Source organism: Centruroides vittatus, unplaced genomic scaffold, assembly GCF_030686945.1.
Source record: "Centruroides vittatus isolate TY-2023 unplaced genomic scaffold, ASM3068694v2 scaffold_2802, whole genome shotgun sequence".
NCBI lineage: Eukaryota > Metazoa > Arthropoda > Arachnida > Scorpiones > Buthidae > Centruroides > Centruroides vittatus.
Genome location: NW_027122693.1, coordinates 1,676,391 through 1,694,636, shown reverse-complemented (window position 1 = coordinate 1,694,636; position 18,246 = coordinate 1,676,391). Strand labels below are relative to the sequence as shown.

The 18,246-nt window shown below is 33.9% G+C and overlaps 1 protein-coding gene across 1 annotated transcript; it reads right to left on the bottom strand.

Annotated features, from left to right (window-relative positions):
- Positions 1 to 5,293: 5,293 nt before the first annotated feature.
- On the bottom strand, positions 5,294 to 17,531 carry LOC136987824 (mucin-2-like). The gene is made up of 10 exons (XM_067285568.1): positions 17,277 to 17,531; positions 16,324 to 16,390; positions 14,653 to 15,636; positions 14,546 to 14,563; positions 13,430 to 13,759; positions 9,284 to 9,582; positions 8,532 to 8,598; positions 5,865 to 6,833; positions 5,768 to 5,779; positions 5,294 to 5,655 (listed from the first exon to the last, which is right to left on the bottom strand). The coding sequence occupies exons 1-10, from the start codon at positions 17,529 to 17,531 to the stop codon at positions 5,294 to 5,296; spliced, it is 3,363 nt and encodes a 1,120-aa protein (XP_067141669.1).
- Positions 17,532 to 18,246: the final 715 nt, after the last annotated feature.

The window sequence follows — 18,246 nt, the reverse complement described above, 5'->3', positions numbered from 1 at the left end:
AGGCAGGTTTCCCTTCTATTCGGGTCTCGTCTTACACGGGTTTCACTGTACATTAGAAGTAAAAATTGCAATTTTCCTCCTCAATAATTATTTTTAAAAGTTACTTCAGTAAAAAATCTATTGCTCTATTGTTATAAATACAGTAAAACCTCCGTACAACGGCCACTGGTTGAAACGTATATGAAAATAGCCGTTGTTCGGAGATTATTTTTGTATGCGTTTTTGTTTAAGAAATAAATATGTTCCTGAAAAAATGGTCGCTGTTTAGAGGTGACCGTTTTGGGAGGTGGCCTTTGTTGAAGGTTCTACTGTATAATTTTGGCCATTTAAGATAATATAAAGCTTAGTTTTTTTAAGAAAAACATTATAAACACATTCCTCATTGTAAGGAATTACTTACAATGAGGAATGAAGAATTCTCATCTTCATTCCTCATCTATACTAAATGGTCGTATAAAACAATGCAACACATGGGCGATCTGCCGAGGGGGTACCTGAGAGGAAAACTTTCTATAGGAAACTACTCTTTGCGGGCGAATTCGGATAATCTGATCCGAAAACTCATAGCAATGTACCAGAATGCTCATAGAAAATCCTCCAGGGAGGCACTCTAGAAGCCACTTTCTATGAGAGGTATGAGAGTCAGGCTCATCAATAATGGGCAAAATTTAAACAAAATGCACAGCCCATCCGAACTTATGGTCTACCCAGATTTTGCCAACTTAACCTTTCCATTAGTTCATACGCTTAGAGAAATCATCCGTATATCACGTAGCAAGAGTTAATAATAAAGAAATCATGTGTCAAAATGCAGCCAAGCGAATACAGTATAAATTATCAGAGTTAACAATATAGAACGTGAAGGATGGATGCAAATTATTTATTGCCTTATTGTTTGTATATAGAAATATAAGATTTATAACTTTTCAAGATAAAAGATTCCCTTTACGTTGAATATTACTTTGTAGAAATAGAGATTTAGAGTAAGTGTTCTATTGTAATTTAGCCTAAAAAATGAAAGCGCTTTGACACAACATCACGCCATGAATCATTTAAAATTAGAATTAATATCGCTATAAATCTTGAATAAAAGATGCTAACGTACTCGCAACAAGGTTGGATTTTATCACATGATGAGATACATAAGCATAAGACCGGTTGACGTATACGAAAAGCGAAATTAAGGTACGGTATATCGATCCGAAAACACAGCAATGTACAGCAATGAATTGTTTATGAAACTTGTATGATGTCACTTATATAATATATAATAATTTACGTTATAAACACCTTAAAAATGGCAATAGCCTCATTGTTTTGCCTGAAAGACAAAAATGGGAAAGAAAATGTGTAGAGTTGGGAAGGAAGAAAGGAGGAGGATTCTCTTGGCGAGCTAAATGCACCCTACAGCTAAAGGCGGGGGTTCTCAACGGATAAGTGTCTGGTTTATTATTCTACCACTTACAAATCTCGTTAGAGTTCTGTCACACAATCGTTCTAGTGTATCTTTCCACACGGGCGTATTTACGTCAAAAAACAAATAATAATGCATAATTAAACAATAGAGATTTTTATTCAAGAATCGGGCTAAGTTGAGGTTACCTGTAGCTTACTAAAGGATGTTTGGGGAATTCATTAACTTATGGAAACTGGCAACTTCACAGCAATTTTTGAGCCTTCTTTTAAACAAAATCCACGTCTTATATACTGTAAAATATGGTAATTAAATGACTCATGAAAATTCAAAACTTTGTATGTACGTACTTAGAAATGTAAAATTCAAAAATTCCTCTTAAAAACTTTGCCATTTAACAACTAAAATATATATTTGTATACGTAACACTAACACTATAACATAACACTATAATTTTATTAAATAATTCTATATATGCAAGACAAACGTACGATACTCACAAGTGGATTTCTTGAAACAAATTTCTCAGAATAATTGGCATTCTGGTCCTAAATTTTATAGAAAATATCAAGTATAACATTACTACAAGTTATAATTGCTTCAGAGTTAGATAAATTCCAAACCAGAATCCTCTTGCAAGGTAACATGAACTTGGATCCTCCTGGATGAAAGCTCTATCAACTCACACCTCACACGAGATTCGAATACTATTTTTATAATTAAATCGATTATTTTTATTAAAATTACAACATTAATACCTTTATACCAGTTGTTATAACTATTAAAGGTAAAATTTTATGATGATTTGGAAATGTTTTTGAAGTTTGATCTAAATGATGCAGTGGATAAATGAGTGTATATGTGAGCTTGATTGGGGTGAGTGTAAGTGTCAGGTGATTAAAGCGAGTGTAAGTGTCAGGTGATTAAGGCGAGTATAAGTGTGAGCGTGTTTAGGGTGAATATATGTATAAGGTAATTGGAGTGAGTATAAGTGTGGGATCTTGAGTAAGTATAGGTGAGTATGAATGTGTGTGTGTGTGTGTGTAATAACGTTCAAAATAAGCTGTAAAAATTAAAAAACACATTTAAATATCTAAAATGTACAGTAAATTATATACAAAAATATTTTTAATGTAGTTATTTAACTTTTTGCACATATGAGATAATGATTATATCAATATTTTATATTAAATAGCTACGTTTATAATAAAATTACCCAGTAGTTACCTATATAAATAATATTTTAATGACATTTCGAAGCTTCTAAATATTCTTTTATCATTTTGCAGAAATGAATAACACCGTCCAACTCTCATATAACCCAGAATATTCTTTTTGTTTTGGCTTCGAGAATAATTTTAACGTGAAATATTACGAGAAATGGTTCGAAAATAATTGGCATATATCGATTTACTTTGTTGCTATTTATTTATCATCGATTTATTTGGGTAAGAAGTTGATGAAAAATCGAGAAGCATTCGATTTAAGGAAGACGTTGTTTATCTGGAATACATTTTTATGTTTATTCAGCACACTGGCAGCTGCAAGGGTACTACCAGAGATGATTTACGTCATACAAGCTTTCAATTTCACTTATTCAGTTTGTAATTCGGATTATTTTAAATTTCACGTCATTATGTTTTGGAACTTCATGTTTCTATGGTCGAAAGTACCCGAATTATTTGATACTGCGTTTATAATTCTTCGGAAACAGAAGCTAATCTTCTTGCATTGGTTTCATCACGCTATGACATTGTTAACCTCTTGGTTCGTGGCATCCAAACCGATGGCAGTTATACGTTGGTACTCCACAATGAATTTCCTTGTACACTCCTTTATGTACGGTTACTTCGCATTGAAAGTAATTAAAATTAAGATACCGAAATTTGTATCGGTTCTAATTACCACATCACAAATTTTACAAATGTTCGTGGGTATGGGTTGCACCTTTTACAGCTTCATACTTTCTATGTTTAATATAGAATGCCACATCGATTCAATTCGTATTGTAGTAGCTATAGTTATTTATATGATGTACTTTTTATTGTTTATTAACTTTTTCTATCACGCATATGTAAACAAGTCTAAGGCTAGAAAAACTGAATGAAATTATTGAAGTATTTTCTATTATATTTAAGTATATTTATGATATTATTATACGATATGTTGTGATTGTGTATTATTTTCACGTGAACATTTTGTTTATTATACAGTATAATGAAAAAGATCGCTTGCCAAATGGGGTAATCACTATTCTTATTGTTTCGGACTTGAGATGACCCCTGAACGGCTTGTGGAGGTTGTTTTATCGTGTGGGGACAATCACGGAACAACATCGTCTCCATCCAGACCTGCCAAAGCCTTTACATCTAGCTGTTGGCAATATTCTAGAGAAATTTAGAAAACATTCATTGCCCTGGATGAAAAACAACAAGCTCCAATTGTTGTTCGGGGTCAGCATGATTATTTCCGGTCGTTATTGCATTTGAAACAATAAAAACCGCGATTACTTCCATTTGGCAAGCGACTTTTTAACACACTATATGAATAGAATTAATGTATTATGACCTATTAATGAACTATTGAATGACCTGTAATGACCTAATTAATGGAACACTTATCATTAGATTCAACACTAAAATTATCAATCGATAGGTTATTTATTTTTATTCCATATTGACCTGACTTATAGGAATGCTGCATTCGTGTCAAACAAAATTATTTTTAACTAATAAAATTATAAATAAATAAATATACGTGGTATGCAAATCAATGGAGACAGTTCAACTGCAACAATGTAAATCCTAAACAATACAAATAAACAATATAAATCAATGTAAAACAATATAAATATGTTATTTAATACATAATTTTATACATCGTAGCTTTATAAATTATTTATTAGCCTATTTACGTGTTTTAAACACATTTTTGAATAATAAACAATCTTTCTAAACTGTATTATTGATCAATAAGCTTTATTGTGTGCAATCTGTAAAAAAATAAATACAATTTGTCTTCTTATTTACATATATTGTTAATTCATGTTTCTTAATGTTTGATTGACCTAAACTAAAATTCTATTATTAATATATAAATTGATTAAACAAACATGCCTGTCACGCCTGTTAATTTATTATACAGTCTGGAACCATAGGAATTATAATAATCTTTATTTATTTTTATACAGGTAAAGCAAACCGCTGAGTAAAGAGGAACAAATTCGTTATTTTGATGGTGGAGACAAAGTCTTCAACAACTTCACATTGGCCTCGAATGCCCACCACCAAAATAACTTTAATTCATTCCTTTTTACTCAGCGCTATGCTTTACCTGTATTAGAATAAACTAAGATTCGTACTACGATCAAAAATTACAGAATCGAAAGTGATATGTTAACAATAGTAAGATAATGGTTTATTCCTTAAACCGTCTGAGCTGATAGTAAACTATAATCAGTGGCACATTCATGGGCCAGTGGCTTCATGGGGCCAAGCCGAATTTGAATCAAGGCGCTCCAAGTACAGTATTTGTACAGGTAGAATTTTGGGGAAATATCTTATAAAACATTGGCTTGGGGTTTCCTATTGGTGAGCATTTTTATTAAACAAATGAAACAAAGATTTCGTGAAAACATTTTGTAAGCAAGTCAACCATTATTAAATTTCTCGATTGTCTGAAAACGCAAGATTTCTCAGGAAATTTTTAAATTTTCATTAACTTTACAACACTGCATTGTTATAATATCTAATCGCATTTAATGCTTAATTACATAATTTGTAGCATCATAATTTATGGTGAATCATAAGACTGTGGATCAAGAAAAACTGAAGCAACTTCCTCTTAATTCATATTAAAATCCACATAAATTATCGAAATTTAACTACCAATATATTTCTGGCAAACCCGACCACACGTTACTGATGCCGGTGGAATATCCCAAACGAAAGGGCTAGTACCAATAGCCACACATCCCGATTTTACGTATTTAAAATCTTCCGGAAAAAGTAAATCTGTACCTGCCAGTTCTTTACCAGTGTTTCCAAGTTTAAAACGATCATTATGAAGATCTACAGTTTCAAATCCGAACCAGTAACACCCAGCAATGGGTTTTGGTCCATCTTTAATGGCGTGAATGATATGCTGATTTTCATCAAAAGTTGTGGGTAGAGCCAGTTCACATTTGTCCTTTACAGCAGCACACACTTCCATTTCTGAGTAAGGAGTGTATTCGTAATCGCCTGAAATGAAATAATATTTACTAAGTAACATCAAGGAATCACACTCTACTTGTTTTGCATTAATTTCTTTTCTGGTTAAAAAGTTAATGTGAATAAAATAATTCGTACTCACATGGACCCAAATCTGAAAAAATATAATTGATTTTGTGAATTTTATATATAATTATTAAGTTATAAAACGTTTTGAAATGTAAAATAAAAATAATTACCTTTGGTTGTAGTTGTGGGTACCGAGGTGGTTGTAGGAACAAGAGTTGTTGTTGTTGTTGGAGGTTCAGTGGTAGTTGTGGGTGGCACGGTGCTTGTTGTAGTAGGTGCCTCTGTAGTTGTGGTAGGCGCCTCTGTAGTTGTGGTAGGCGCCTCTGTAGTTGTGGTAGGCGCCTCTGTAGTTGTGGTAGGCGCCTCTGTAGTTGTGGTAGGCGCCTCTGTAGTTGTGGTAGGCGCCTCTGTAGTTGTGGTAGGCGCCTCTGTAGTTGTGGTAGGCTTTTCAGTAGTTGTACTAGTCGGAATTTCTGTCGTAGTGGTAGTAGTTGCAGATTCGGTTGTCGTTGAAGGTTCTGAAGTAGTGCTTGTAGGAATTTCGGTAGTAGTTAGGGTTGTGGGTGGTTCTGTAGTAGTTGTAGATGTAGGTAATTCTGTAGTTGTGGTAGTGGAGGGCTCAATAGTAGTCGTCGTTGTTGTAGGAGATTCAGTTGTCGTCGTCGTAAGAGGCTCAGTACTAGTGATTGTGGTAGGAGGCTCGGTAGTAGTTGTTGTAGGAGGCTTGGTAGAGGTGGTCGTAGGAGGCTCGGTAATAGTTGTGGTAGGGAGCTCAGTAGTTGTTGGAGGTTCTGTTGTTGTTGTTGTAGGGGCCTCAGTAGTTGTTGGAGGTACTGTTGTTGTTGTAGGGGGCTCAGTAGTTGTTGGAGGTTCTGTTGTTGTTGTCGTAGGGGCCTCAGTAGTGGTTGAAGGTTCTGTTGTTGTTGTTGTCGTAGGGGCCTCAGTAGTGGTTGGAGGTTCTGTTGTTGTCGTAGGGGACTCAGTAGTTGTTGGAGGTTTTGTTGTTGTCATAAGTTTGGTAGTAGTAGTAATTATTGTTGTAGGAGGCTCAGTAGTAGATTTAGTAGGAAGTTCAGTGGTAGTAGGAGATTCAGTGGTGGTGGTGGTAGTGGTCGATTGAGAAGTGGTTGTAATTAAAGCTATAAATAGAAGTACTGTAGATTAATTACCGGAAACTATAAACATTTCATATAGGAAGTTAAAATATACAAATGTTTATAATGTAAATAACTTACATTATTAGTAGGTACTGTATATTTATACAATCATTTATAAATAATTATATACTAGATTTAAATAGTAATCAATATTACATTACTACAGAATAATAGTAAAATGAAGCACTATATTTATAAAAATTAACATATTGTAGAATTGCTGACCAGACAAAAGTCCTTGAACGAAGTTCCACTTCTATATAGATTATTAATAGATTGAAGGTGAAAAATCCATATTTGTACTGTACCTGTGACTTTTACACTCTGTTAACGGATCAATATATACTTCGAGTACTGTTGTGTGCACTTACTTTTACAGGATCATTGCATTAACTGGAGACACATATAATTAATATAAAATAAACCATGGCAAGGTCATCTACTGAAATTACTTTTTAGTAGATTTCATCACAGGACTTTTTGCTATCTCCTACAGATTTCGGCAGAATATCATCAAGAGGTGTATACAATGTAACGATGTCACCAGCCACCACTTCAAACATCTGTGATATTGTACAGGGCATTATAACATCAACACAGAATAAGTATTCAGCGATAAACAAATCCATTTCCTTAACAGAGGTGCATGGATTGCAAGGTTTGCCTGGGTTCCAAAATTTCCTTTATCTGGCACTGAGAAGATATGTCACACATGAAGAAAACACTTGTAGAAATTTCGTACACTTCAACCCCATTAGCCGGGCTTACTGTGTTTTCAGTTAAGCATTTATAGCAGTTATGGATTTTTTTCCATATTTTTTTTATTAGACTCATAAACTTTATGTTAATGAAATCTCTAGACTTCCAAATTTAATAATTATCTAGTAAGTTATTTAGTGGTCCAAATGCAGCCAAAATTAGTATAACGGTATTTCAGGACATGCACAAAACATTTCCGTAAAAAAAAATAAAGAAAAAGTATCAAATCTCACTGCTATGGCAATTTTGTTGCTTTGGATCTTAATCTGTGTGATTTTTGGTCGTGAGGACACTTAGAAAGCAAGGTTTATTGAGGATATATCACAAATTTGGTAGCCTTGAAGGGCGTTATCACACTGCATTTTAGAATATCGATTACGGTCCACTGTTAAACATGATGTTCGACGCCTTCAGGCTTCACACCTTCAGAATGGGGACCACATCAAGCAGTATCACCTGTTTCGCTAATATCTTTGTATAGCATAAGTTCTTACACAAATATTTGTTGCTTGCAGCGCCAAAATTGCCATAGTGGCAAGTTTTAGTACTAATCTATTTACGGAAATGTCTTCGACGTGTCCTGAAATGTAATCAAACTAGATTTGGATAGCTAATTAGCATTAAATCTGAATACTTTGATAACAATCGTACGAATATTTTTAAAAAGTTTATAATTTTTATTATCTTAACAACGAAACTATTGTTTTATTTATTCAAAAGCTAAATTTAAATTATTCACTTGAAATTCATAAATTTTTTATCCGGCAAATCAATAAATAGTCCTATGTCTCCTATTTAATTTCAACTTTAAAATACGCATTTAGTTTATTCATATAACATCTTAACGTTACGCCTTACTTTAAGTTGCCGTACTTACAGATATTAAATCAAATATTAATATTAAAAAAGGGATACACTTACGACAATCGGCTAAACATTTTCCATGAACAGTACAAGTCGCTGTATACCAGGTTTTTGATGAACTTTCCTGTAATCACAGTATCGCGGTTTCAATAATTAATTTTATATTTTAAAATCGATATTTTTGCATTTTATTTCATTAAAAAATATATTTAAATATTTTTAAAAGGTTTTTTTTGGACTTTCTGCATTGTGCAGCCTAATAGAGCCTTTTTTTACGCCTACAATGGAGTAGCCAGATGCTGAGGAACGGGACCAGATATATATAAGATCATGAAATATTCATAGAGTTCTTGGGTATCCAGTTTATACTTTGATTTAACTATCTGAGATACTGTACTGTACAGGGTTTCGCTTAATACCCACAGGCCTCTGGACAAGCCTTCCTATTCCTACGAAATATCCGAGAAAAGCCAATCATAAAGTATATAACTTACTGTCATAAACGATATCATAACTCTACAAAAGCTTATAAAATCAAACTTTTCGAAAACGAAAAGTAGCCTATAACCTTCCCAGAACTATCCTAAATATACGTACAAAGTTTCTTATAAATCACTTTATACGTTCAGTGATACTCGGACAGACAGACAGACGAAAAATACATTTTCTTATTAAAAATTTTTGAATTTTTTTAAATTAAAGTATATTTTGGGTAGACTTGTATTTAGCATAACTAAGCGAAAATATATTTTTTAATAAACATATATATTTGGAAAGAAAATTTAAAAATTCAAATTTTTCTAACATACCACTTCATCATTCTTATACAGATCATAATAGCTAAACCCTTCTTTATCGATAAGTTCTCTTTCGATTCCATTATCACAGACTTTTTCGGGTAACAAATCACACGTTCCTTGTCCAAAATTAAACGATTTGCATCCTTCCATCTTGATGCAATTCGACAAACAAGCGATCTGATGAGTGTTCTCGAAGTGTGCAATAGGAGCAACATCCAGGATCCTATCTTCACGAAATTTACAGCTTGCCTTCATCTCTGTCATCTTATCGCTTGGTATAATTTGGTAAGAACTGGAAAAACACCATACTATAAGAAAATATAACAGCAGCATGATGACGATTGAATAAACATCAGAATGTGTACGGAAACATTATCTTGGAAACCAGTTGGTAATTTTGTAAATTTTACAGATATTATAGACTTTTGTTACTTAGTTACTAGGATAAACTAACATTTAAAAACTTTTGTCTGTTTACCACTGATTCATAATTAATACGAAAAAAATTAAATTATTCATATAACGTTTGTTTGTATTTTAAATAAGTCTATTTTCAGTGAATAAAAGAAATAATGTAATTTCAATGAAATCAATAATTAAATAAAAAAATTTAACTCATTGACAGCAGCTACTGTATAATTTAAGTAACAAGTTCCTACAATTCAAAGTATTAATTTCAGAGGTAAATATAAAATAATCAAATTTAAATATGTTAATACAGGTACTCCTCACTTTACGACCGAGTTTCGTTCCTACGACTACGTCGTTAAGCGAATTGGTCGATAAGCGAGGAGCTTGCGCCGGGAATATAGGATCGTTGTAAAATTATACAAATTATGCAACAAACTTCAAATTTATTCATAAAAAGACTATTATAGTACGCTTTGTGCTCATGTCACCATTCGCCACTGACCGACACTCGAGCCGAGAAAGGGGATTCCCCGAATTGCAGGTCGAAACTCGATTGGTCGTAAGTTCGAGTGGTCGTTAAGCAGATAGGTCGTAAAGTGAGGAGTACCTGTAATATTAATATAATAATACTATTACATATTATAATGTAGTATTATTAGTAATTAGTGTTATACTTACACAATAGTATTTTATCACGAAACCCTTTTGACGTTGTATCTGCCTTTTCAATCGCCTTGTCACTAGAAACATTTAAAGTGCTGTACTTGCTACATTTTTCTTTAAAACTCTTCACTCAGCCAACGATCCATGATTTTTTAATTTGGGGTCTACACAATACTAAAAGCACTATAAATTTATACGATTTTCACTATATTTTTACATGAAAAATACTTAAAATAATACAAAATGATTGCAATGCAAAACTGTAGTAGTCTTTGACTGATATGCCTGCTTGTACGCTGTACAACACACTACAGATAATGGGGCATTAATTAAATAAGAGGACTCGATCCAAGACTAGAACAATTACACCTCACATCCAATTCTGCACTGACTCATTTATATATCACTAGACTCAACGGATTTTAATGTATAACCCCAAGTTTTATTCACGGGACCATAGGGTTTCGCGGAATACAAAGTTGGGAACTCCTTCCTTAGACTTTAGTCTGTAGAGGCGGGGTCATCAGAATTATTAGGATAAAGGCAAATAAATCACAATCATGTCAAATAAATCGCGAGCACGGCAAACATATCTCGGGCTTCTGAAGAATTCAGAACCGTATCTCAATAAAGAATTTTCATTACTACCCTCTTCAAAAGTGAAATCGCAATACCACGTAGCCACAGGATATTGCAGGAACGGTAGAGCCGGTATGCCTGCAATCGGACAAAATCGGAACTTCGTTGCCAATAGCCGGGCGTGCAGCCCGACTTCGCGTAACCTGTTGCCAATGTTTTGTGCGGACAAAGAGATACGCAAATAATTAAAAAAATAAAGATATGCAACAGACACTCGTTTATTCGGTAACGAATATGGCTCCCACGGGCAGATATACGGCGGGGCAAACTATCAAGGAGGCGATTAATGGTTGCCTGCGGTATCCTTTGTCCAGCTGTGTACACTGCGGCGTGAATGTCGTCTACGGTATGTGAGAGTGATCCTCGTTGCACGTCACTTCAGACGAGGATCAACAGGTGTTCGATGGGATAGAGATCCGGCCAGGCTGCCAGGCAGGAAAGAATATGAATTCCAGCCATTGTCTTGCTGGAACACCAGTTGTGTCAGGTGCGACCTGAACCAGTAACCAAATCACAAACCCCACAATTCGTGTGACGTACTGGTCCGCTATCAGAGTACCGGAAATGTGTACCATCCAATACAATGCCTCCCCAAACCGTGATATCCGGTGTGGGGCTGCTCGGAGAAAAGGGCTGGCAAGTAGCTTTTCAAAGGAATAGCTTTATAAATTTGCTTTTCAAAGGAAAGCAAATTTATAAAGGAATGGACAGGTGTTGTCCATTCCTTTACAAACAAAAGCGGGATTTATCTATAAACAAAACCCTATGCCATTCGGTGGTCCAGTTGCCATGATGATGATACCACTCCCGTGTCGAGCGTTTAATGGATTGCCGGGTGTGCAGCCCGACTTCATGTAACCTGTTGCCAATGTTTTGTATGGACAAAAATGCACCCGTTGACGGCGACAGATTATTGTTTGTCATCTTACCTTCTTCCGTGGATAAATACGTTGTAGATGAGTGAATTAATATAACTGTTTATTTTGCACGCGCATTGAAAAGACAATTAGCATCCCCAAAAACATACCTGTAAACATTACAGGTACAGAAACTGCCGTCAAGCACATGAACCCCATTATGGGTTCGGCCAGGCCCACAATGGGGCGACCGGGTGGTGAGGGACGGGGCCCGACATATCCGAACGGACCACCCCCGAAAAATTCCTGGGGATTTTCGACCCGTTCGGATTCGATCCCGGGTCCCCCAGAGCGGTAGGCTGCCACCTTCACCGCTCGGCCATCCGGCCGTCAGTGGAACCAATTGGGGACTGGGGTCCTTCCAGTTAATGATTTGTTCCAGTTTCCGACTTTGTACGAAAAAATACATTAACCTGTCCGATGTTCAAATTTTTCTCCGTTGCGTATCGCTTCCTGTTGAATTTTTCTCCGTTGCGTGTCGCTTCGTGTTGAATTTTCGTCGATTTTAAGCCTAACGAAAATTTTTATAATAATCATCGAGGCTATCGTATCGTTAAAAATTATTTCTGCATTTTGTACAAACAAAATAAATATATTAAAGAATATAAAAAACATGAAAATTATACTTTAGAAGTAAATTTAGTATCAAAAACATTCGATTCAGCACGACACAGTCCGACTGAAAATCGTTCCACTTTCCGGCCATTCCACTTACCGACGTTCCACTTATCGACGCTCTACTGTAATATAATTTAAATATTTGTCTATGTTTCGTGTGAAGAGAAATTAGAAACAAATAATAAAATAACACTACAAAAACTGTTTATTTATAACTATGTTGACGTGACTAATATATACATTCGTGACACACTAGAAATATTTTTAATTAGTCAAATTATGAATAAAATAATACCAAAACCTTCAGTAGACAATTGTCACAGTTGAAAGTATTGACAATGACTGTACACATGTAGATCATTAATCACTTAGCTCTTTATAATGTGTTACGTGACAAATTAAATTAATTCGTACACTTTTTTCCTTTTTAATAATTTAAAAAGTGTTTTAAAAATTTATTAATGTTTAATCTATCATTTCTTTTCAATATTATAATTAATATTTATCTTATTTATTTATTTACTTATATTATTAATAAAACATTTGGTGTAGATATCTAATCAAACGGTCTGTGAAAATTATTCTATATTTGGGCTGCAATTTTCAAAAATTATAGATCCATAAATTTCCACTGGCATCCATCTGTTTGTCTGTCCATCCTTCCTTAATCTCGGAAACGGAGTTAGATGACCAGCACGACTTTTCCGGGGCAAAACACTACTAAAATCAAGAGTTTAGTAGTGTTTTAGTAGTGTTTTGTCGATGTCATGTATATAAGTGCATTCTCGAAATTAAGGAAGAACAGACATACGGACAGACGAACGACAGTGGGAATTTAGTCTACAATTTTTTCAACTTGCAGCCCAATACGGTAAAATTTAACCAGTAAATTTCTGACAAATATAACCACACGTTTGTGTTGCTGGCAAAACATCCCAAATGAAAGGACTAGTAGTAATAGCTATACATCCCGCTTTTACGAATTTAAAATCTTCCGGAAAAAGTAAATCTGATCCTGTCAGTTCTTTACCAGTTTTTCCAAGTTTAAAACGATCGTTATGAAATTCCACAGTTTCTAGTCCGAACCAGTAACACGGAGCTATGGGTTTTGGCCCATCTTTAATGGCGTGAATGATATGTAGATTTTGATTGACAGTTGTGGGTAGAGCCAGTTCACATTTGTCCTTTGCCATGGCACACGTTTCTAATTCAGAGTGAGAAGTATATTCGTAATCACCTAAAATTTAAATAAATACATAAAATATCAATTAAACAGTTAATATTATTGATATTAGTTATTGTGTATTATAAATTTAGAAGTGTTCACCAGTGGCTGATTGAATAAAACCATTAAACCATGGGTAGTCTGCTCAATACAAGACGGTACTAGTGCGTGTGCTTTAAACCGTATTAATGGGGTATGGGGTTGTGCTATTTGAAAAATTCCATGTGTGTCAAGATAATTAGAGTTATGTTCACGAGAGCGAATAAAAACATTCACTCTCGTGAACATAGATGAAGTTTGTACGTTAATTTGTTGAACACAATAGTAAATATTTTGGTGCCTAAAATAATTTGTGTACTCTTGTTTCTCTATTACGCCAGAATACTTAAAATGCAAAAATGTACACCTAACAATTAATGCAGATTACTGAATGTTGTTTTGATTTTTTAAGGAGAATATCGTACTCGGGTCCTACGAGAAGGGATGCAGCCGGAGCCAAAGAACTTTTGGGGTGCCCCAAAGAATAAATCAAAATATATTTTGCATATTCTCTTAATTACAAAAGGATCCTTCTGAATTTTTAAAGTTTAAAGCAAAAACTTCATTGTTTTACAAGAATACATAAAATTTATTTTAATATGCACTTCAATTTTAAATTTTCAACTTGCAAGCCGAAATGACTAAAATTCTTGATTTAAAAGTTAATTTTATTTAACTTAAATTTTAATTACATTGAGGAATTGTTTAATGTATATTTGTTAGTTTAAAATTGATGAGAATAAAATAATTTATACTTACATGGACCCAAAGTAGCGGCTGTTTCGAAAAAATATAATTCCATTATTTAATATAGTTAAGCAATTATAAAGTTAACATACTCTGAACAATACAACAGAAATAATTACCTTCAGTTGTAGTTGTGGGTACCAAAGTGGTTGTTGTTGGAGATTGGGTGGTAGTCGTTGGCTGCACAGTGGTTGTTGTTGTAGGCATCTGGGTAGTTGTCGTAGGCTTTTGAGTTGTAGTAGTAGGGATTTCTGTGGTAGTTGGTGGTTCAGTTGTTGTAGTTGTAGAAGGCTCGGCAGTTGTGGTTGTTGGAGTTTCTGTTGTTGTAGGAGGCTCTGCAGTAGAAGTCGTGGTGGGAGGCATGGTAGTTGTTGTGGTGGGAGGCTCGGTAGTTGTCGTTGTGGTGGGAGGCTCAGTAGTTGTCGTTGTGGTGGGAGCCTCCGTAGTTGTCGTTGTGGTAGGAGGCTCAGTAGTTGTCGTCGAAGGTTCAGCAGTTGTTGTCGAAGGTTCAGTAGTTGTCGTCGAAGGTTCAGCAGTTGTGGTTGTTGTGGGAGGCTCGGTAGTTGTCGTTGTTGTGGGAGGCTCGGTAGTTGTCGTTGTCGTGGGAGGCTCGGTAGTTGTCGTTGTCGTGGGAGGTTCGGTGGTTGTCGTTGTCGTGGGAGGTTCGGTGGTTGTCGTTGTCGTGGGAGATTCGGTGGTTGTCGTTGTCGTGGGAGATTCGGTAGTTGTCGTGGGAGGTTCAATAGTAGTTGTCGCTGTTGTTGTTGTAGGAGGCTCGGTAGTAGTCGTTGTAGTTATAGGAGGCTCTGTCGTAGTTGTTGTGGTTGGAGGCTCAGTAATAATTGTCGTCGTAGGAGGCTCGGTGGTAGTCGTTGCAATTGTTGTCAAAGGATCAATAGTAGTAGTCGTTGTAGGTGATTCACTAGTACTAGTAGATGTGGTAGTTGTGGTTGTTGTAGTGGGAGATTTGGTAGTTATGGTAGGTAGCTCTGTTGTAATGGTAGTAACCGGCGTGGTAACTGTAGTTGTAGGAATTTTAGTACTAGTTACACGCTTAGTAGCTGTGGAAGTAGTAGTCAACTGAGTAGTGGTCGTAACTAGAGCTGTAAGTAAAAGTAGTCCAATAATCAATTGGGCGATATAAATTTTTATGTAGAAAATTCCATATTTGTTTATACAATTTTTATTAAATAAAATTAATATCTTTTAGCTTTTATAGTCATTAAAATAATATACAAAGTGATCACAAGTAAAGAGCTTTCTGTAGAAAGAACAAATGTCAACCAATTTTGGTATACTCGTACATACTAGTTTGAATCGAGTTTCTTACTTGAAAATTCAACTGCTAAGGTAACTTTCACGCTGCTGTATTATGTTCATATTACATAGGTTTTTAAAAGAATTTCGGAAGTTAATAGACATAGTGTAATAAATTTATTTCAATTACATATATGATTAACAAACGTGGAAAATGAAAGAGACGATTTAAATAGTTTTAACAAGTAGAGCCTAATACACGGTCAGGCAGAGGAGCAGCACGATTATTCACCTATCAAAGAATTGTGAAGAACGTTTTGCGATTGCTTTTATACCCGAAATTCGTTAGCAAAATTACATAATACGCATATTAAGGAGACAGCAGTGCCAAACTTTTCCCTAGAGGCAGAAATTCAAAGTAAATTTTCTTCTCGTAAGTCAAAACCAAGACAGTATGTATACACAATTAGGTTGACATTTGCCCAATAGTTCTTTCTACTGAGCTCTTTAATTATGGGCATCCTTATACTTACGACATTCGGCTAAACATTTTCCATGAATAGTGCAAGTTTCAGTGTTCCAAGTTACGGACGAGCTTTCCTGTAATTATCATTGCAATAAATAATTTAAAATTTTTGAAAATCGTATACTTTTATTCATTTTATCTAAAGAAATTATAACATTTCATGACAAAACAAAAAAAAAATCAACGAGCAATTATTTATTGTGACATCGTCACAGTGCCGGGCTGCAATTTTTAATTTAAAACATATGCTCTCCACCTCAAATTAGTAGTGGCTTGCCCCTGTACCTCATACTTTTCCTTTAACAGTAGAGTTGTGCGGGTCATCTATCTAACGCTTTTTGGGGAAAATGTTGAATTGAAATAATGTAACTTCCAGCTTTCATCAGTTCTTATATGGTTAAAGATTTAATTCTTACTTTCAAACTATAATTTTAATTATTTTTACTTTCCTAATTTTATGTAACTTCTACATTCCATTTTTAACTCAACGTGTTTTTAATGTATTATTTCATTGTATATAATCATTTAATCTATTATGTTACTTTAAAACAGTGTTTTAGTTTATTTAAAATCTAAACTAAAATAAAATTTTTATTTAAAAATCCAAAAGTATTCTGTTTTCTACATTTCTGATCATTAAATATGCATCAAAAATGATATTAGTGGAGCTTGCTTACACTACTAAAGTTAAAAAAATGCCCAATTTACCAATTGCTGCTTCTATTCTTTTTACACAAAACTGTTTAACTGCTAAAATTTAATTAAATTTAAAACCAATTATAGAAGAGTATTACATGGCTAATAAAATCCTGTTTTATATTGTAATTAGATGTCTTTCGTTAAGAATCTCTTAATTTTTACAATAGAGAGACAATATGCTTGCCACTTATTACTTTTTTTTTATTAGAAAACATATATATTTGGAAAGAAAATTTAAAAATTCAAATTTTTCTAACATACCACTTCATCATTCTTATACAGATCATAATAGCTAAACCCTTCTTTATCGATAAGTTCTCTTTCGATTCCATTATCACAGACTTTTTCGGGTAACAAATCACACGTTCCTTGTCCAAAATTAAACGATTTGCATCCTTCCATCTTGATGCAATTCGACAAACAAGCGATCTGATGAGTGTTCTCGAAGTGTGCAATAGGAGCAACATCCAGGATCCTATCTTCACGAAATTTACAGCTTGCCTTCATCTCTGTCATCTTATCGCTTGGTATAATTTGGTAAGAACTGGAAAAACACCATACTATAAGAAAATATAACTGCGACATGATAGAATAAGAATCAGAATGTGTATAGAACAATACCAACACCTTGGAAATGTGCAAAAAAAGTTAACAAAAAAGGATAAATATTTCAATACTTGCAACTTTCAGTTTTTTGAAGATGTTTGTTGCTTAGTTACTAGGTAAATCAGCATTTAACTTACTATGTAAATATATTATAATATAAATAATTAAGAAGAAGTTAATCAGATTATCGACAATATTAAGATATAAGAAAATAAATAAGTTTTAAATCCCTTAATGATTATTAGAGTTTTAACGAGAAAGATAACGTGAAATTAATTAAGTAATTAATGTATATATATACATTAATTATATATATGTATATTAATATATATATAATATACATATATATAATAATAATATTTTAATTATATATATATATATATATATATATTGTTATTATTATATCATATATATATGATCAAAAATTATTATTATTTGTATATTTTAAACTTGCTGTCATGGTGTATTAATTATCCTATCCTGTTATGTGGTTCTCTTGGTTTATGACGTCTCCATCTACCAGCTTAAATAGACATCCCACGTGAAGTGCTATTAATTGATGTAAAATGCATTTATTACTCAGCTAAAATTTGTAATTTCAATAATTTATTACGTTTTATTGTTG